Source organism: Diabrotica undecimpunctata, chromosome 1, assembly GCF_040954645.1.
Source record: "Diabrotica undecimpunctata isolate CICGRU chromosome 1, icDiaUnde3, whole genome shotgun sequence".
NCBI lineage: Eukaryota > Metazoa > Arthropoda > Insecta > Coleoptera > Chrysomelidae > Diabrotica > Diabrotica undecimpunctata.
Genome location: NC_092803.1, coordinates 185,627,854 through 185,649,123, shown reverse-complemented (window position 1 = coordinate 185,649,123; position 21,270 = coordinate 185,627,854). Strand labels below are relative to the sequence as shown.

At 34.6% G+C, this 21,270-nt stretch overlaps 1 protein-coding gene across 3 annotated transcripts; it reads left to right on the top strand.

Annotated features, from left to right (window-relative positions):
• Nucleotides 1–2,691: 2,691 nt before the first annotated feature.
• Nucleotides 2,692–20,705, top strand: LOC140432704 (mitochondrial glutamate carrier 1-like). 3 transcript variants are annotated; one of them, XM_072520768.1, is made up of 7 exons: nucleotides 2,692–2,838; nucleotides 2,924–3,058; nucleotides 7,750–7,896; nucleotides 12,150–12,292; nucleotides 13,711–13,896; nucleotides 17,656–17,812; nucleotides 20,450–20,705. In XM_072520768.1, the coding sequence occupies exons 1-7, from the start codon at nucleotides 2,813–2,815 to the stop codon at nucleotides 20,628–20,630; spliced, it is 975 nt and encodes a 324-aa protein (XP_072376869.1). In that variant the 5' UTR covers nucleotides 2,692–2,812; the 3' UTR covers nucleotides 20,631–20,705. The 3 variants fall into 3 exon arrangements, with proteins under 3 accessions (XP_072376869.1, XP_072376870.1, XP_072376871.1); XM_072520769.1 differs by having other exon boundaries at nucleotides 2,708–2,838; nucleotides 2,950–3,058; XM_072520770.1 differs by having other exon boundaries at nucleotides 2,721–2,838; nucleotides 2,959–3,058.
• Nucleotides 20,706–21,270: the final 565 nt, after the last annotated feature.

Genomic DNA, 21,270 nt, shown 5'->3' with positions numbered 1-21,270 from the left:
ATATGACATGTGCTTTCGAACGTAGCTTGGAATCTAATGTCATGCCCAAATATTTTGACGTATTTGCATCAGGTATTTGGTTTCTATTTATACTAACTGTGATATGTTGTTCTCTTTTGTTAGTAAAATTGACATGAACAAATTTTGTTTCATTCAATTTAATACTCCATCGCCTGGTCCAGATGTTAATTTGTTCAACAGAGTTGTGTAGAATGGTTGCTGCATCCTCGTGGTTTTGTCCAACTGCTAAAATGCATGTGTCGTCTGCAAATTTCGCAATTGTATTAGGTTCTAATGATGGAATATCGCTGGTATAGAGCAGGTACAGCACTGGCCCCAGGACACTTCCTTGTGGAACTCTAGCTTTACCTTCTCCTAATTTTGAATATGCTTTCTCATTCTTCTTCTTCTTAGGGTGCCTGTCCGTTCCGAACGTTGGCGATCATCTTGGCTATGATGACTTTGTTGGTTGCTATACGAAATAGCTGTGTTGAGGTCTTTCTATACCATGCTCTCAGGTTAGCAAGCCAGGATATTCTTCTTCCTTGCTTCCGCATATTTAACTCGAAAGTATCTGTCGGTTATATATGATTCTAGTAGTTCAGAATATTGTTTTGGTAAGTAGCATCTCATTTTATGATATAATCCGTCATGCCAAACCTTATCAAAAGCCTGCCCTACATCGAGGAAAATTGCGGAACAGACTTTTCCTTCTTCTAGAGCTTTTTCTACTATATCTGTTATTCTATGTACCTGATCTATCGTTGAGTGGCTTGCTCTAAATCCAAACTGATGATTAGGAATTAGATTTTTTTCCTCTATAATCGGTTTTAGTCTCTTCAAGAGTAATTTTTCGTATAATTTAAACGTGACAGGTAACAGTGAAATAGGCCTATATGAAGTAGCTTCTTGTTTAGGTTTTCCTGGTTTTAGTGTCATTATAATTTCTGCCACCTTCCATAACTTTGGTACGTACCTCAGCCTAAAGGAAGCGTTTATAAGATGTAATTTTATTATAGCTTTCCTTGGAAGTTGCTTTAACACTTTCCCAGTAATTAGATCAAATACAGGAGCTTTCTTTGGATTTATATTTTCTTTTATTTTCAAATATACTTCTTTTGAAGTTATAGGGCTAATCTCCATTTCATCTTGATCAGGGAGCTCCCAGTAAATTATTTATTTTTTATACGCACGCGAGTAATAATGGCATGTACAAAGCAAACAGCCCGAAAATCTACTGGTGGTAAAGCGCCATATAAACAGTTAGCAACCAAGCTGCTCGTAAGAGTGCACCTGCCACTGAAGGAGTTAAAAAACCTCATCGTTACAGGCCAGGTACCGTAGCTCTTCGTGAAATTCGACGTTACCAGAAAAGTTCTGAATTACTTATCAGAAAACTACCTTTCCAACGTCTTGTCCGTGAAATCGCACAAGATTTTAAATCAAAATAAGAAAAATAAATCTTTAAGTACAAAAAATTACAGTTTATTTAGGACATAAAAATGTAAATTTTGCCTTTTAAAAAAATCTTTTGTGAAAGATAAAGATAAATAATCAAGAACTCGGCTAATTTTTCGCATACATTTTGAGGTTATGTAATAACAGTGTAAATACAAAAATTGTAGATTGTTTTATTACCTAAAACTTTGCCATTTAATTTTTTCCATAGGACTTGTAATTTTGTCCATCATGCTGAACCGTTTATAAAAGCTCATAAAAAAATCGGTTGCCTGTAAAGTCGGTTTTACAGGCGAAGATTTTACGTGACAACGTCTTTTTCTCGGTAGAATATTTATTGATATGAATATTATTAAATTGCACAATAGTTGTTTGCAGTTGAAACGCGCTGTTTCTTCTCAATCGACTGAATTACGATTGATTGCAGAGTGATTTAAACTAATAATTTACTTAACACTATCAACATTTGTCAATAGTATGACATAACCTATAAACTCAGTTTCTCAACTTTTGTGTCAATCTAACAATTAATCAATCAATCATAGTTTACGATAATGAAATATTAGTGTACAATTATTTACCTTTATTATTGTAGTTGTTGTAAATGACGAATCTAAGCACTCCACATTTTCACTACAGACACAGCTGACGATACTTAAACCACACGTGTGAACTTGTATTATGACGCTTTCTCGGTTTTCCAACGCCAAGAACGCTCGAGAAAGACAGAGACACAAGCACGCACCGATTCAACGCGCCTAATTCTCTAGTGCTGCGCGCGCAGCGGACCGATCATGTTTGAGTGGGAGAGAGACGCAAGGCATTCGCCGGTCCGGCGGGCCTCTCTCTCGTTCGGTGACTCATCGTAACAGACGTGAGCGGGCTTTACACTTTTTCATGAGTGACTCCGAGCCACAACCTAATTTAAGACGTTGTCACGTGAAAACCCCCTTTGACTTCTCGACCTCAGATAGCCTGTAAATTATTGTTTTTCCTTCAATTTTGGTTATAGTTCTTTTTCTTTTCTAATAGGGTACTTTCTGTTCTGTTATTCTTTTTCTTTTCTAATAGGGTACTTTCTGTTCTGTTACTATTATTTTGGTTTCAAAAATTATCTGCCGTGGCCTTTTTGGTTTGTTCATACTGACGAATCTAACAAAACACCGCTAAGGGCTGCCATCACTAATGAAGCCTATACATAATTTTGAAAATTGACTTAAAAATGACATTTTGACAATTAGAGGACAATATTTTTAAAAGCTATTTATATTCCATACAATATTCAGTGCATAAAATTATATAAGCATGTCTTTTTGCGGTTCTTAATAAAAAATTTATCTTTTGTTTAAACCAGATGGCTGAAAAACAAGCTAAATTTTCGTAAGTATCTACTATTTTACCTTCAACATAATTGCCCTAATATGGGCAACCAGTTATTTTAAATAACATTGCAAATGCGTTTTAGCATTATACCTAAAATAATTAATGGAGGTATTGCAGGACTTATCGGAGTAACGTGTGTCTTTCCAATAGATTTGGTGAAGACCAGATTACAGAATCAACAAATTGGACCTCAAGGAGAAAAGATGTACGCAAATATGTAAGTTTGGTGCGTTTCTTATTTTTCATTGCTAATAATGTAGAGTTAAATGATTATAATTTCTGTAAGATTATACGATAATATTGATTAAAAAATGTTTTCGTCTCAAGATGAAGCCAAATTTAATTTCAACTTAGCACATTGGCAAAAATTAATTTTGGAGAAAACGAATGAACTTTATGCCTAGAGCTGATATAACGAAAGGTATGGTACATTCCATGAATATACAGGAAAATAAGATAGACAAGATATTTATATTCGGGGCTGAAAAGACTGGATAGAAAAGTGTAGCCATACTAGCGTGAAAAAAAGTAGTCTATGGTATAATTTCACTATTTGAGAGAGTGAGTCATCGTTTAAAGGCCCAGAAATGCGGAAAGAAAAAGCACTGGAAATCCAGTGACGTACACTTACTTTTATTTTAACGTTAATTATATTTTATTTTTCAAATATTAATGTTCGAAATAGGCCACAATATATTTATTTACAAGTTTTTACTGACGTTTCGATCTCTATATCCAAAGACCGCTTTCAAAGATATAAATGGTAGTTATATTTATTTTATTTGTTTATTATTATATATTTTTATAATCTTATATTGTTTATTTTCTTTTTTTTTCTATCTTTAAAAACGGAATAGAGATCGAAACGTCAATGTATTAAAGATGTAAATAGATATATTGTGGCTTATGCCCAACCTTCTCCCTAAAAATACAGAATGCCACAAACAAGCAGCTATAGAAAAATAAATATATCTGTCATTTGTATGTTTGAAAACGGTCTCTATATAGAGATCGAAAAGTCCGTAAATTAAACATTTGAATAAATATATTGTGGCTTATTTCCAACATCATTTCTAAAAATACAGAACGACAAGCGAAAAGCCATAGAAAATAAATAGTACTATCATTTGTATAATTGAAAACGGTCTCTGGATATAGAGATCGAAACGTCAATAAATAAACATATGAATAAATATTTTGTGGCTCATTCCCTACATTCCCCTAAAAATACAGAATGCCACAAACAAAAAGCTATAAAAAAGAAGTAATTTTGCAGAAAGTTTACTGATGCCAACCGGCTGTCGCGGAAGTTACGCTAAAACGTCTTTTGACGTGACCCGTCCTTAAACAGTTACACAATGAAATTTTTTTAAAACAAATTTTAAGACAGTTTCCACACCACCCCAGAGGTATGTCTTGTGGCGCGATACTTTTTTTAAATGGGTGTTCGCCAAGAGCCATATTGTCTTATTAAATAAAATGAACAAAAAACTTAAACAGTATAAAACAAAACAAAATAAAATCCTATAAAACAAAATAAAATTCTATAAAAACAAAATAAAAATAATGTTTGATGTGTTTAAACACAAACACTATACACACTTACTATGTTCTTCTCGTTTTTTTTTGTTTTTGGTTTTTTTTATGCTGATGTTCTTATTAAACTATTAGAAAATATTATTCGCTGTCTAAACCTGAAGATGCAGTGCTGCTATCGCTGTCATTATCTTCACCACCTGGTGTAATTATAATTGGCTCTAGTAAAACTTTGATATGAGTGTCAAGTTCCCACATACGATGTTCTTCTTTAATTATGTGGCCTATACATTTAGCCCATTTCGCTGGAGTTACATGGAGGATTGCTTGAATCAAAAGTTTCTTAATTTCGTTTAATTTGAACGTTTTGTTATTGCGTGCTACATCTCCTTTCACTTGCTCCCAGATAAGTTCAATGGGATTAAGTTCGCAATGATAAGGTGGTAGACGCAGAACTTTGACACCATAATCTTTTGCAGTTTCATCTACAGCATATTTAAGATATTCAATTTTCCTTAACCGTGCAATGTCAAGGAGCTAAATTTTGAGCATTGATTCTTCGTATGCAATCCCCTTTTCTGTAAGCCATTATTCAATCCTCCCTTTCAATTTCTTTAATAATCACCTGTTTTTTTCAACTCAAATTGAAGAAAACCATCATCAAGAAACCCTGTATCACATACAGAATAACACAAACTTATCGCATAAAATACCCTACTCTCAGATACGCCAATGTAAATAACCTATTGTTGATGGACACTCGCTCGACAAAAACTAGTTTGACGGCTTTCTGTGGATCTGAATTGAAACGGAGTTCCCTCGCTAATTCCAAAGTTGCCAAACGATTGAAAAATATTGTTTTAAAATATCGATTTTTATTTTATAAATTTAAATATGTAACGAAACGGAACATATAAATAAAATTTATTTCATTACAATTTTGTGCTTAATTTTTACTATTGAAAAGATCAGGTTTTTTTGTATTTTTATGACGGTAATAATCGCTGCATGGAAGAATACAGGTTTTGTATGACCATAATTACTACTTGTGAACAAGAATTGGCTACACTGTTCGACAACTTCTGGTCAAGTCTACTATAGAGAAGCACAAATAAATATACTACTTTATATATTCTGTAATTTCTTATGAGGAAACGCAAATTGCAATCGAGAAAACAGGCAGTTTTCGAGGGCCGCTGTGTACATTTAAATTTGAGGATATTCCGCGTTTAAACTATGATATCACTCTTCTAAATTGAGGGTTTCTACTTTTTGTAGATGAAATTACAGGGTGTCCCCGAAAATGGAGCATTCACTAAAGGTATAGGTAGAAGGCACCCTGTAGAGCAAAAAAGTCTAAATTCAACCGTTTGACCAAAAAGCGAAAATACATTTTAGTATGCAAAAAGAAATCTGTCAACTACGTGCGCTACTAAAATCTAAACGTAGACGATTTCGATTCGTTAGTGCTATGATATGTTGATTATTGATCGAGAAGCGCAGTGTAACAGTAATTTAGCTGTCCAAATTTATGTGCATCGGTATCCCGAAAGGCGAACTCCTAAAGCTCTAACTTTTGAGAATATTTCTTAAAGATTATTAGAAACGGGTTCTGTTGTATTAAAAAACAAAAATAAGGGAAGAACAATCATACTGCAGAAACTATCCGACATAATTTAGTTAACTATGGCATCAAAAACAATTGGATTCGTGTATCGATGCATGTGTTCACGCATGTGGAGGTCTCTTTGAATAGAGGCTTGATCATCACAAATGTGCTTGATCCAATCATCAATTTACAGTCAATAACAAAAATATTGTTCCGAAGTTCTTTTCTTGTGGCATCTTACTGCAATTTACTATTTTTGTAGGGAATATAATATATGCAATTTTTATTGGGAATAGGCCACGATTTTACTTTAAACCTTGGCTGGTAACACCAAATTTAACATAAATGGTGACAAGAGATCTCTCAGACTCCTTATCTATATTGGGGTAAATTTTATATACGAAATCAAAATTATTTTTTTTCCCTATAAATAGAGAAAATGTGTCAAAAGACACTCGTGGATACATAACCTGCGACAATGTTTCGGACTAACATCGACCGAACTGTTCAGAGGTGCCGTAAACAAAGTCAAAATAGCCTTGTTAATAGCCAACGTCCGAAACGAATAGGGCAAAGGAAGAAGAAGAAGTGTCAAGAGAAAAAAAAATGAGAAGTTATGAACTGAAAAATATAAGTTGAGTGGAAAACACCGATGTAAGTGGAGCGAGGAGTCTGGAAGTTTTCGTTTCACCAGTTAAGCGTTAAAATAATCTTATTTTAACGTTCCGATTTCCACTTCGGAAATCGTTCTCTAATATTAATCGAAAATAATCTAGTGTACAATAAATAGCTAATGGATTATACGACTTTAAGAAAAGAAAAACATATTAACCTACATTGTACTGTACTCACCTTTAAGTGACTTTTCGGTTATTGCTTCATCTTAGTCCCTTGCTGTCATTGTATCCTTAATATCGCTAGGTTCTTTTTCCATGAACTTCTTCTTTTCCTTTTGCCACTTTTCTCTCACATACCTACTTTTACCCCATACCTCTTTCTGGTTATGTATTGCCAGATAATAGTGTTGAAAGACCTTGCTTTGCTTTCGTTTCTTCTCGTTCCAACTTGTAAGGTAATCACTATCTACGTACATAAATATTCTAGGCCCTTTTGCTCGTGTCGGGAAGAGATTGGGCGTGGTTCTTTCAACATTTATATATAAGCTGTTTGTATTATCTTTAAAACCCTCGTACGGAAAAGAGCTCAGAAAAAAAAATAAAATAAAAAATTTTAATCAAAGCTATTAACACAACTAACCTTTATTATTTTGTAACGAACAAAAAGTTATTAAGGGATTTTAGGAGAATTAATTACATTATCCCGAAAAAGAAATAAACAGTCTCTGTTTAGGTATAAATCATTTAGTAAGAAAACATACATTTTATATCTTAGCTTACGCTCGGTAACCCTCGCTTTTGGAGCCAAAGTCGGCGGAACTATTATGAAATGCAGTTGGATCCTTATGGTAATTTAGGTGCTTCCTTGCTAGGTGGATAGATGGCGTGAGCAACATTAATTTGAACGTTTACTAGAAATCATAATAATAAATTTTTGAAAATTTGAAAAATAATTTGAAACTTTTGAAACGGTTACAAAGTTAATCTCCGAAATTGCCTTTCTGATTGAAAATTAGTTTCCAAATGTTTGTTTCTTCACCAGCGATACCGATCAGTGTAAAAAGCATTATCTTACCATTATTTAAATTCTTCAATATTTTCTATAACAGATAAAATATACTTATTACAAATAACTGATTATTTTAGATTAGATGCGTTTCAAAAAACGTTTAAGACGGAAGGATTTTTTGGAATGTATAGAGGAGCTGGAGTTAATTTACTATTAATTACACCAGAAAAGGCAATAAAACTGGCAGCGAATGATTTTTTTAGATACTATTTATCAACTGAAGGGTAAGTATTTAATCCAATGTTTAGGGGAGAGTTGCCAATATTGTACCAATTAACATATTTCGAATTTTAATTTGAATAATATACGTCATGTTTAACTAAACGATGTATTAGGATAATTAATAATAATAATTAAAATAAAAAGTAAAAAGTTTTTTGTACTGTTGGGTTTACAGAATCAATAAAATGCTGGAGCCAGTTAACAAAGAGATCACTAGTCATGTAGCCTGATTCTGATATCTCAACCGTACTCCCTGGTGGAGCACCAACCCTCAAATCATTGTTCATTTGCATTAATTTCTAAAGCACTCGCACAGAAAACAACTTTCGTGTTGGCTCCACGTTCTTTACTGGACACTGATCCAACTTGTCTTTTACCTTTTTGTGCGAGAACCTTTTGGCTTTGTTGCTGCAGCTGCAGAATTCATTTAATCCCATGTTACTTACTTACTTACTTACTCCGAGGAGTTACAACCCGTGGGTTTTAGCCGACTCGACAACATGCCTCCACTGTTTTCTGTCTTGAGCAACCTCCATCCAATTCTCCACGCCCATAGTGCTTAGGTCTCCTGCTATATTATCTTGCCACCGGAGACGAGGGCGTCCGCGTGGTCTCCTTCCAGTTGGGACTTCCTCCCACACCAGTCTTACTGTTCGTTCATCAGAATGTCTTCTGAGGTATCCTGCCCATTGGAGTCTTCTGTACCTTATTTCTCATTTATTTATTTATTGAATCCAATTTCTCCATTACGAAATGCTTAAAGAGCCCGGCTTATGTCGTCCACACTCCAAGTCCCATATTTTCCTTTGAGCATCTAAAACACACAAGATCGGTGTGTGTTATTTATTTATTTATTTATTTTAGTAAATAAGTAGGTCTTAAATACCCAATGGTATCTAAAATTGTATCGGTACAATACAGTCAACTTGGCGTCGTACAATATGGGAAACTTGCACTTTATGTAAATAAACTACGATTACTTACCTAAAAATAGTCGGGCTAAGAGAACCAACTCAGTTTTATAAATCTTAATACATGCTTTTCTTGTATCTATGAATCAAAATGGTTTGTACATACTGTTACAGATGCTGTAACCTTACGTATGGAACTAGAAAACTATACTGAAACACCACGAAAACAAAAAATTCGTTTCGCTGAAAATCGCGATAAACCGATTTTTACCTTTAAAAACTCACCCCCTCCCACTTCCCGACCTCGGATGGAGTGGAATTTATTTTTTCTTCCATTTTTAGCATTATCTCTTCCTTTTCCAATAGGTTTCATTCTACTATAATTTTTTTTGACTTTTTACCTTTTTTAAAGGCTTCGACACTGGTCTATTATACTATGTATTAGTTTAGAAGATTTTTTGTAATTTCTGCCCCTTGCTGTGCCCCTTTGCATGTTTGCACTGACTCTGAGGCCTTCCTTGGACCAAAAACCGCTTCGATGGATATGACTAAGGAAGAACTTTAAACTTCTAGTGTAAACTGTACTAGACAGACGTTGCTTGTGTCGCAAATACGATAAATTTGACATATTTTAACTTAGGGTTATTCTCATTAAATATAGTAAATACTGTAAATCTAGGTCTCGAGGTTTCTTCTATATAAAAATTATGGCATTCAAGAGGTATTTTATTAAGGCAGTTCTTTCATATCTCCTTTTGGTATTGTGTGATTTTGGAAACTATACGACAATAGATCTCAGCATGTTGGTTGTTTTAAATGTTGTCATGTATTTATTTCCTATCCTTTTTAATTTGCTGTTAAGCCTTTACATATGGAATTGTTCTTCTTCTTTTGGTGTCTATTCATTTCGAATATTGGCGATCATTCTGGCTATAATTATGTTATTAATTGATGCTTTAAATAGATTAGTCGTTGTTTTGGAGAACCATTTTCTCAGTTTTTTTAACCATGATATTCTTCTTCTCCCAATTCCTCGCTTTCCAAATACTGTGCCTTAAAGCATTATTTTCAGTAATCTGTATTTAGTGCCGTTTCTCATTATGTGTCCGAGATATTCTAACTTTCCCCTTTTAATCGTATACATCACTTCTTTTTCTTTCCACATTCTTCGTAGCACAGTCTCGTGGGTTATCTTGGCCGTCCAGGATATCCTTAGGATTCTTCTGTATAACCACATCTTGAAGGCTTCAAGATTTTTCTACAACGTTTCAGTGAGTGTCCAGGATTCATCTCCGTAGTATAACATCGAGAAGATATAACATCGAGGGTACTTTTATCTCCAGATTAAAGTTGTGGCTTTTAAAGAGTTGGGCCATGTTGTTGAATGCACTCCTAGCCTTCTCTATTCTACATTTTACTTCTTGTGGGTGATCCCATTGTTCGTTTACTATTGTTCCAAAATAGGTAAACTGTTTTACTCGGTCCACTGGTGTATTCTTGATAAGCAGTTTGACGTCTCTAAGTTTATTTTTGCTGATGACCATAAATTTAGTTTTTAATATGTTTACGTGTAGTCCAAGTCTTTCACTTACTTAATTTACTTTGTTTATTAGTTGCTGTAAACTGTTTAAACTGTCTGCAAGATAACGGTGTCATCTGCATAGCGGATGTTGTTTGGGCGTTCTCCATTTAGAAGAATTTCATGTTCGCAATAATATAGGTGAAAGTATACATCCTTGCCTAACGCCTTGCAGAATCTGGATGGCTTCCGTCGGTTCATCTCTAAGATTTGTTCTTATTGTGGCTAATTGGCTCAAGTATAAATTTTGTATTATACGCCGGTCTTTATTATCTATTTGGACTTTTGTTAGAATATCCATCATTTTTCGATGTTGAACTGTTTCAAATGCTTTTTGGTAGCCCACAGAGCAGGTGTAGATATCGCAAGTCATATCTTTGCATCTTTGGAATAATACCTGTAGACCAAACAGTGCATCTCTCGTACCTACGTCTTTCATGAATCCAAACTGTGTGTCTTGTATTCTCTCTTCGCATAGCTTGTATATTCTGCGATGTATAATTTTAAGAAAAAGTTTTAGTGTATGGCTCATTAGACTTATTAGTCTATATTCTCCGCACTTTTTCGCTCCCTGTTTCTTTGGTAACGTAATAAATTCTGAAACTATCCAATCTTTTGGAATATTGCCTGTGTCATACATATTACTGAAGATTTTACATAGTATTCTTAAAGATTCATCATCGAGAAGTTTCAGAAATTCAGACTGTACTCCGTCTGGTCCTCGAGCTCCTTCTTCTTTTAGTGATATTATGGCGGCTCTTATTTCTGTCACTATTACCTGTTGGTCTTGTTTCCGTAGGTATTGGTGACTGGTTCTCCCTCTCGTCAAAAAAAAAAATTTCGTATGTAATTTTTCCAGGTATTATCAATACTCTCTTTGTCCACGATTACCTCTCCATTGTCATTAACAAGTTTATTTACTCTACTGTTTTTACATTTGCCTGTAATTTCTTTTACCTTTTTATGCACGTTAAAGTCGTCGTATTTACGTTGTAGAATTTCGATTTCTTGGCATTTTTGCTCCAGTTCTTTCTGTTTGGCTTCTGTGGTCTTTCTCTGTATATGTTATTGTAATGTTTTATATATAGAGTTATTGTTCTTGTTTGTCCTTCCATGTCCTACCAATCTCTGTCATCATCCATGTCTTATTCTTACCTTCTTCTTAGAATTTGTTATTTATTGTTTTGCTGACTATTTCTTTTAGTTCACTACATTTCGTATGGGATTGTTGATATCTTCAAATATCTGTATGTGAGTATTTTTGGATCGTTCTGGAATGTTTTTTCCAATATTTTCTTTAGGAAAGAAATAGTTTTTACTTACTCTGAATCTCAATATAAACGGACTACTATTGACGTGACAACGTCTTAAATTAGGTTGTGGCTCGGAGTCACTCATGAAAAAGTGTAACGCCCGCTCACGTCTGTTACGATGAGTCACCGAACGAGAGAGAGGCCCGCCGGACCGGCGAATGCCTTGCGTCTCTCTCCCACTCAAACATGATCGGTCCGCTGCGCGCGCAGCACTAGAGAATTAGGCGCGTTGGAAATTAGTTAAGTTTAAGTTTACATGTACAATGTTTTAGTAAACAAAATATATTTCTATAGTTAAAATTTGTGCAATTCTTATTTTCATTCAATTCCTTGTTCCTATTGTGCAATTTAATAATATTCATATCAATAAATATTCTACCGAGAAAAAGACGTTGTCACGTAAAATCTTTGCCCGTAAAACCGACTTTACAGGCAACCGATTTTTTTTTTAGGATATTGCCAGTATATAAACAAGTCATTGCTGGAGGATTGGCAGGTTTGTGCCAACTGATTATAACAACACCAATGGAACTTCTAAAGATTCAAATGCAAGACGCGGGAAGAGTCGCGGCTGCTGCAGAAAAAGGGAGTCAAAGTACAAAAAAATTATTAATATATTTTTTCTTCTGATCTAACGCTGTTGTCTTGTGTTATCCCAATATTTTTCAATAATTCCTAGGCCGATACTCCCCATGTTGTGTCGCACAGCTTCTGGATGATGTTGTTGCTGGGTTTAAGTTTTTTCGCTGTTTCTTGGAAGATATGGTTCTGTCAAGAGTCGCCCCAAGGTACTTTGGTGTTTTATTGTATGCGAGTGTGGTGTTTTCGAATTGGATGTTGAGTGTTCTTCCTGCAAGCTTGTTATTTAGGTGGAAACTGGAAACCTCTGTTTTGGTAGCGTTTGGATGGAGCCTCAATTTACAGAAATACTTTTCCACTGTGTGTAAGTTAGCCGTCAGAATTTCTTCTGTTACTTCAAATGACTTACACCTTGTTACAAGGATCCAGTCATCGGCGTAACCAAACTTCCTTGATCTGGTTTCTGGTATATTAGCGATGTAGAGGCTAAAGAGAAGATTAGCTAGGATAGATCCCTGAGGCAATCCATTCTTTAGTTTTCTTGGGGTGCTGATGTCGGTTCCCATGACTACTTGAATCGTTCGGTCGGCTAGCATGCTGTTGATTATTCGAGCAGTGGATTTACAGGAGATTGTACGGAGGAAGAAAAATCTTTCTTGAAAGAAAAGTCATTTGTGTTACGCTCATTGCTTTATCTGTTTCTGTTGTTCTAGTTTATTACTCCGTAATATGCTCTTATTTGTTCGTCGACAGGTTCGCTCTTGTTTTCTCAAGGCTTCATATGCTGCTCCCTTTAGTGATTCTAATATGTGAGCATAAGGCATTATCTAGTCTTTTTTGGTATAGTTTTCATATGCTGCCATCATAAAGGCTGTTTATATTAAACTTTGTTTCTTTGTTCTAAATTCTTTGTTCTAAAGTCTTTGTTCTAAATTCTAAAATTTCTAAATTCATAATAAAACTATTTTTTATCACATAAATGATGTATCTCGATCATTTATTCATCTTTTGGAAAATGTTTTTGATTTAAAATTCATTTTCATTATATCATTATAAATAGTGCTCTTGAGGCTTCGCAATATTGTTAAACGCCTTTAAATTTGCTGCTCTCTGTAGTGACACCAATCACGTAGATTCTTCAACCAAGAATTCTGTCCTCATTTAACAGATCTTCTTGCTTGAATCGTTCCCTGTATGATGAGTCTCAAAATTTCATGTTTTGGTCCCCTTATCACGTGGCCTAGCTATTGCAGTTTTCTTGTTTGTATAGTGGTGATTAGTTCTGTTTCTTTACCTCTCCCACCCTCTCTCCCTCTTTTTCAAAAGGATATGTAAAAAAGTTGAGAATTGGAAATAATAACTCTACAACTAAATTTTTAGCATCTATTCAAGTACTTTAAAAGTTAACACTGTTGGACTTATTCACTCTTTCAGAACAGAAGATAAACATAATCGAAAAACCAACAGCTACAAAATTGGCTTTAAATATAATTAAAACTGATGGCGTCTTTGGATTTTATAAAGGTACTGGCGCCACTGCCTTGAGGGATGTGTCATTTTCCATGGTATATTTTCCACTTTTCTTTACATTGAATGAACTGGGACCTAAAAGAGCTGATAGTAAGTAATGCTTTACAGTCATTTATTATTTTTATGTTTTTAAAAAAGATGATTTCTTGGCAGTGTATTCCAGAAAAAAATAATAAGGAAATGCATTCGATGAGTTTAAGCTGTAATTTGAGGCAAATAACACATGTTTCAAAGCTGGAATTAAAGTCAGCTGTTTATAATTAAATTAATAATCTAAGCTATGTTGATGATATAGTAATAATAAATAAAATATTATCAGTGGACTAGTTTATGAGAAATTTAAATGATAAGCTGTTTTTTACACTTTCTTGGTGGCTCAAGAGCTAGAAAGAAAATCGAAAAATCATCGGTATAAACTGCCAGAATAATAAAATAAGATATACAATAAAACTATTTATTCTTCCCTTAAAATACGTGTTCAAAATATACTACTAACTTATTTATACCTAATCACTTAAAACTAATGCTTTGCGACAGTTCTTCTTACACCTTGTCCTTGATTCGCGCACCATGTTTAGCATGTTTCCTAGTCCTTGTTACACAAGTATCATAATAAATAAAACAAAAACAGGTATGACTGATATCGCGTGGAGTTTAAAATGATGATTGAAAATTAAAGAATTATGCGATACGGGAGCAAAACTTTTGTTAAGGAAGCTAAACAACGACTACCGATTAAAAGTAAGAATTATGTGATAAGCGAGCATCCTTCTGTAAACGAAGCTAAACAGCAGCTATTGGCAAAGTTTAAAATTATTAGCTTTTATCAAACAGATTCCTTCTTTGAGTCCATACCAATTAATAGAAACAATTTCTACAATTGATTAACAGATTACTGTAAGGACTAAAACTAGAATTGGAATCTAGCAAACACAGCCTTAAAACATTTCTTTACAGAATAAACCTAACCTTAAAACACAGTCGACGGCATGGGGATATTTTGGTCTTTATCTGAAGTTTGTGACTGGATGACTCTCTCTCCAATGGCGCTACAGCCCAAATCGGGCCTTGGCCTCCTCCAAACTATGCCTCCAACCTTGTCGGTCCCGCGCCGATCTTCTCCAGGATCTCACGTCTAGCAAATTTTGCGCGTCCGCTGCCACTTCATCCTCCCATCTTTTCCGTGGCCTTCCTTTTGGTCTTTCGCCCTGCATTTTACCATCAAGGGCTCTTTTCGGTAATCTTTTTGTCTCCATTCTTAGTACATGACCAGCCCAGCGAAGTCTCTGAAGTTTAACGAATTCTGAGATCGGTGTCTCTTTGAACAGTTGGTAGAGTTCATGGTTATACCTGGATCTCCATATTCCGTTTTCGTTAATAGGTCCAAATATCTTTCTTAGAACTTTTTTTTCGAAGACTTCCAGTTTTCTTTTTGTCTCTTCTGTCATCACCCATGTCTCGCATCCATAACATACTATTGATCTGATAAGTGTGTGTTTTTGGAGCGAAACACATGATCGAGTGAAAAATAAGCTTTGTTTCCCTTTACTATTCTTCTTTGGATTTCTGGTTCTTCTGTTCCATCCGTGTTTAATGTAACTCCTAAATATGTGAAACTTTCTACCGTTTCAATATCGTCCTCTAATTCAACTGTGCGTCTGTTTCTTCTAGCTCTTGCCTGTGTTAACTTTTTTGTCTTTTGAATATTTATTTCTAGTCCGGTCTCTTTTGCCTTTGATTTTAGTTGTGAATATATTTCTGCCGCCTCTTCTGTTCTGTGAGACATGATGCTGATATCATCGGCATATTCGGCAATCTGTATTGATTTATTTGTTAGGAGATTACCTCTTCCTATATTCAGCTATCTTATCACATATTCCATGGTCATGTTGAATAGTGACGGTGCCAGCCCGTCTCCTTGCTTTAATCCTTGGGCTATCGTAAAGTTTTCAGTGAGCTCATTTTGGACTCTGAGAGTTGCTATTGACGAATCCATTGTTGTTTTTACCAGTCGGATGTATTTTTGGGGGATATTAAAGCTCTGCAATATTTGATACTTGTTCCTATTAATTGAGTCGTAGGCTTGTTTGAAATCTATGAATATGTTGTGGAACATATTCAAACGATTCAAACGATTTGTTTAAGATTTGTTTCACTGTGAATAATTGGTCAGTTGTAGATCTTCCTTGTCAGAAACCGGTTTGATATTCCCCGATAATATTTTCAGTTAGTTGTTGGAGTCGTTTGTTTAGTATGTAAGTAAAAATTTTGTACACCGCGCACAAGAGGGTTATGCAGCGATAATTTTCGCATTTCAGTTTATCCCCTTTTTTATAGATTGGGCATATAATCCCAATTTTCCAATCATTAGGGATCTTTTCATCATTCCAAATCTTGTTCATGAGCACATGCATTTGTCCTACTAGGTGATCGCCACCTAATTTATATAGCTCAGGGGGGACGTTGTCAATACCTGGAGCCTTATTGTTCTTTTGTGCTCGTATTGCCTGTTTTACCTCTTCCATCATTGGGGGTTCTATATTTTTGGTGTCTCTCTCATTGTGATGCATGTCCATATGCTCTTCATTTTCTTGTATCCCTAAAAGGGTTTGGAAATAGGTTTTCCAGACTGATTTTATTTCTTTTGGGTCACTGGTTATTTGCCCTTCTTGATTTTTGCATAGATTTGTTCGGGATTTGTATCCTTCTCTTAAATTGCATAGATATCTGTACTCCTGTCTTATACTGTTGCTTTGAAGATTTTCTTCCATTATCTGTATATATTATCGCTTTAGTATTTTCTTTTCTCTGTTCGGCATATTTTATCTGCCCTCCGTCTTGCATCTTGGTAACTTGTCCTTCTTTCTCTGGTTCTTCTTTCCATATATTTCTTGTGTTCTTCATTTCTAATCTGTATTGCCTTATTACACTCGTCACTGAACCATTCCCTTTTTGTATTTTTCTTTTTCTTGCCTATGATTTTTCTTGCTGCGTCAATAACTTTTGTTTTGATTTCTTCCCAATGTTCTTCGGTATCTAGACTGCCTGTGTCTGTCAGTGTTTGTGTTATTTCTCTTTCATAGTTCTGTTTGACATCTTCTACGTCAATTTTTGTATATCTAGCTGTTCTGGTCTTTGTTTCTGTCTTTCCCTCCTGTTTCTCTGAATTCTGCATCTGTATTTTATCTGTACTAGCAGATGGTCAGATCCGCAGCATGCTCCTCTTCGGCTTTTCACATCTTGTATGCTTTTTGCGGCCCGTTTGTCTATCAAGACATGATCAAATTGGTTAGCGGTTGTTCCTCCAGGCATAATCCATGTCGCTTTGTGTATGTCGGGGTGTAGGAAAAAAGTCGAAGTTATGATCATGTTTTTTCTACTGGCAAAGTTGATAAGTGATGGATGACTACGTTGCTTTATTTTAACTCTTTTGAACGTTTGATATCTAAACAGAAAAATACATTGAAGCGTGCGTTTATAGAAGAATCTCACAGAATAGGACTAGGCATAGTAATGAAGACGTAAGGCTATACCTACATCTCTACTTAATCAATCAGAGAGTAAATAACTACAGAATGGAATAAAAACAACAAATAAACATAATGAACCTAAATTGCACGGAGTGGCGATACCGATAAAAAAGATTTTATAATAATATTTGTTAAACGACACGAAACATCAAACCACTCATATAAAGAAAGACTTCTTTGAGGTAATTAAGAGGGTGATTGAACACAAAAACAATAAAGCAATAGTAAGAAAAAGTGTTAGAAGTAAAATCAAAAAATTAAAATAAAAATTATTAAATATTCTATCTATTTAGGCTATATATTTTTTTGTTTTTGATAGGTGATACTGTTTTTTGGGCCACTTTTTTTGCTGGACTAGGAGCTGGTTCAGTTGCAGCGTTAAGTGTTACCCCTTTCGATGTTGTCAAAACAAGACTTCAAACGGCAAAGAAAGCAATAGGAGAAGATACTTATACAGGAATACCAGATGCTTTTAGGTAAGTTAACATTTTAGTGCATACAATTACTTCTACTAACATTAATCACATTTTGATGCATCATGGTAAGCAACAAACTATGTAGTGTACTTATTCATGCTTTTGGTTAGTATAGTAGTACCTTTAAGATGAGTAAGTTTTTACTTACTAAAGACCTTGTTAATTTCAAAAGGATCAAGTATAGCATGAGTAACGTTTTAATACTGCAAGGTGTGTAACAAACGGCGTAGTATACTTACTTTCTTCTTCTTGATGTGCCTATTCGTGATGAATGTTGGCGATCATCATAGCAATCTTTATCTTATCTGCAGCAACGTGGAAAATCCGGGCACCGACAAAATTTTCAATTTCTAATTTAACTAAGCTGCCACCATGCTTTGGAGGGCACGTAAAACCGTCGGTCCCGGCTACGAAAGTAGTAGTTAAGTCTTGTTAGGAGCGCTTGCGCGACCTGAAAACCGTAACACTAGACCTTAGTCAGAAGGTTACATAAACTTTACTTTTTTTTAACGTTGAACAGCTGCACAGATATTGTTTTAAACTAAGTTCTGAGATTCTTTGACCAGAAAGTTCTTCTTCTACCTGGACCTTATCTTTCAAATATTTTTTCCTTTAGAATGGCTTGTAGAAGAGCATATATGGATTTATTTCGTATAGTGTGTCCAAAGTACTATAGCTTTCAAGATTTAATGGTGTTAAGTACCTCTTGACCCTTCTTCATTCTTTCTCAGGACCTCTTTATTTGTAATTCGGTCAGTTCACGGTATCTTGAGTATGCTTCGATACAGCAACATCTTCAACGCTTCCAATTTTCTGCTAATATCTTTATTTTAAGGTCCACGATTTAACAGCATAAAAGAGAATAGGAAAATTGTCGCATTCGAAGAAGGCTGTCATCCGGTTGAAGGTGTGTTGAACTTCCATTAATCATTTGTTATTGTGCCGAGGTAGTTGTAGTACTTCACTCTTACGATTGGGGTTTAATTGACGTAAAATTAGGCTTATGTTATCTTTTTCTTGCTAATTATTATGAGCTTTGTCTTCTTTACGTGTGTATTGAGTCCATATTGTTGACCGTGGTATGTGATTGTGTTCATAAGGAAATGTGAGTTTTCTAGATTGTCCGGAAAGACAATGGTGCATCTGAATATATGTTGTTCAACCGGTACTCGTTTAGTAGAATGTCTTTTTCAATTTCATGGAAAGCAAAAATCCAATTTTTCTTTCTTTTAAAGATTAGAAGAGATAAAATACAATCTTTCAACTCACTTCACGTATGACTTTTAGTTACTAGGTGTGTTTATTTTTAATTCTATGATTTTCGGATTAATTCCAGTAAAGGTTTCCAAGTATTCTCAGATCTTTGTTATAAAGGATATTTGTAATAAAACTCGTACTGAGAATAGAGTTACTCTCTTATCAACAACATTTATGATTCCGAACTGGTTGGGTTAGGTTAGGTTAGGTTAGGGGAAATAGGGTTTTGGTTGGGGAAAATTTGATTCTCACACAGTTTGTGAATTCTCTTATGGATTAACTTTTGGAACAATTATAGATGAAAATAAGGCTTTTCGTACTGTATTCCTTGCATTTTTGGTTATATTATAGCCAGATAATATTCTTGGTCCATTATTTACCTGCTCTTTTAACTCAAAGGTGTTATCTCTTTGGTCTTGAAACAGTTTCACTAGATATTCTTTCCAGGCTCTTATACTTTGTTTGTACAAGATGATGTTTTTGTCAGAATCGGTTAGATTTTTTTTCTGTCTCCGCTGTAGTCCACCTGTGAGTTTCTTAACTTTTTTGTGTACGATATAACTATCGTGTTTTAATTGTATTCGTAATTTTTTATTAGTAAAAATTCGTAAAAATCCAACATTTTCAATAAATATTTTATAGTGTTGATGTCTGCTGATGTATGGTGCTGTTCTAATATATGGTTTTATTCGGTAATAATAAATTCGTTATTTAGTTTTTCTTACAGTATGACTTTGTCCTTTTTATTTTTGGTCGGCATAGTTCTGCAAATAAAGTTAATTGGCACAAGGAACAAGACAAAAAACAGGGTTCTTAAAAACCTAAAAGTGGTATACGATCCGAACAAGAAGCAACTTCTAATAATGATAAATGCGGGGAAACAAACAATTTAACCACAGAAAAAATAAAAGGAACATCCGACCTAGTAAGTAAGATTAACAATAGAATAAGCGAAAATCATGTGAAATTTCCAGGTGGAATAATATAATTAATATTAACGATACAAGAATGCTGTTCTTCAGAGGTAATTAAAAATAGAGGTTTATGATAATTTTAGATAAAGTAGTTTACTGAATCAGCAGACAGGAAAGAAATATAAACGTCCTGATTAAACAAAGAAATAAAACAGAATAGAAACATTTGCATACTATGTTTATTGGCAATAAGCCACAATTTTATTATAAATTTATTAATAATTTTTTTGACGTTTCGATTGCCACTGAGCAAATTGTGTTTTCAGAACGATTTTCGAAATCGAAACTTCATCTTCAAAAAGCGGATTTCGGTGCAACATGTTATTTATAAATATGTACATTCAATAAACACTGAGAATAAAGTTTAGATTTATTTATTTGAAATAGTTATTTTTCTCTTTTTTAGGAGAATATTTCTAAGAGAAGGTCCAAAGGCATTTTTTAAAGGAGGATTTTGCAGAATTTTAGTGATCGCTCCTCTCTTTGGTATAGCTCAAACGGTGTATTTTTTGGGTATTGCTGAATGGTTACTAGGTGTTGACAAACACGAGATATTAAGAGAAGAGCATAAAGCCAAAAGGGAATAAAAAGCATATTTTGAATTTTTCACTATATTAACTTGTACACTATATATTACCTGTATTAACAAAAATTGTTTTTCTAATTCTATAAATAAACTTGACTATATCTGTTTTAATTAATGTCTCTAATTAGTGACTCTATGGCTTTAAATTGCACTTTTCACTTTTTTCTCTCAGAGGATCGCTAAATAACCCTTTACTAATAAAAAAAATATTCAATGAATCGCTTTGACATTTTTATCATATTGTATTTATTATCCACTACTCTATCTCTCTCTCCAATGGCGCTACAGCCCAAATCGGGCCTTGCCCTCCTCCAAACTATGCCTCCAACCTTGTCGGTCCCGCGCCGATCTTCTCCAGGTTCTCACGTCTAGCAAATTTTGCGCGTCCGCTGCCACTTCATCCTCCCATCTTTTCCGTGGCCTTCCTTTTGGTCTTGCGCCCTGCATTTTACTATCAAGGGCTCTTTTCGGCAATATTTCTGTCTCCATTCTTAGTACATGACCAGCCCAGCGAAGTCTCTGAAGTTTAACGAATTCTGAGATCGGTGTCTCTTTGAACAGTTGGTAGAGTTTATGGTTATACCTGGATCTCCATATTCCGTTTTCGTTAATAGGTCCAAATATCTTTCTTAGGACTTTTC

Excerpts from the sequence above, each read along its gene's own strand:
- LOC140432704 (XM_072520768.1), top strand. The coding sequence starts at position 2,813 with ATGGCTGAAAAACAAGCTAAATTTTC. Across the intron at positions 2,839-2,923 it reads GAAAAACAAGCTAAATTTTC|CATTATACCTAAAATAATTA; the intron begins GTAAGTATCTAC and ends AATGCGTTTTAG. Across the intron at positions 12,293-13,710 it reads TGCAGAAAAAGGGAGTCAAA|AACAGAAGATAAACATAATC; the intron begins GTACAAAAAAAT and ends TCACTCTTTCAG.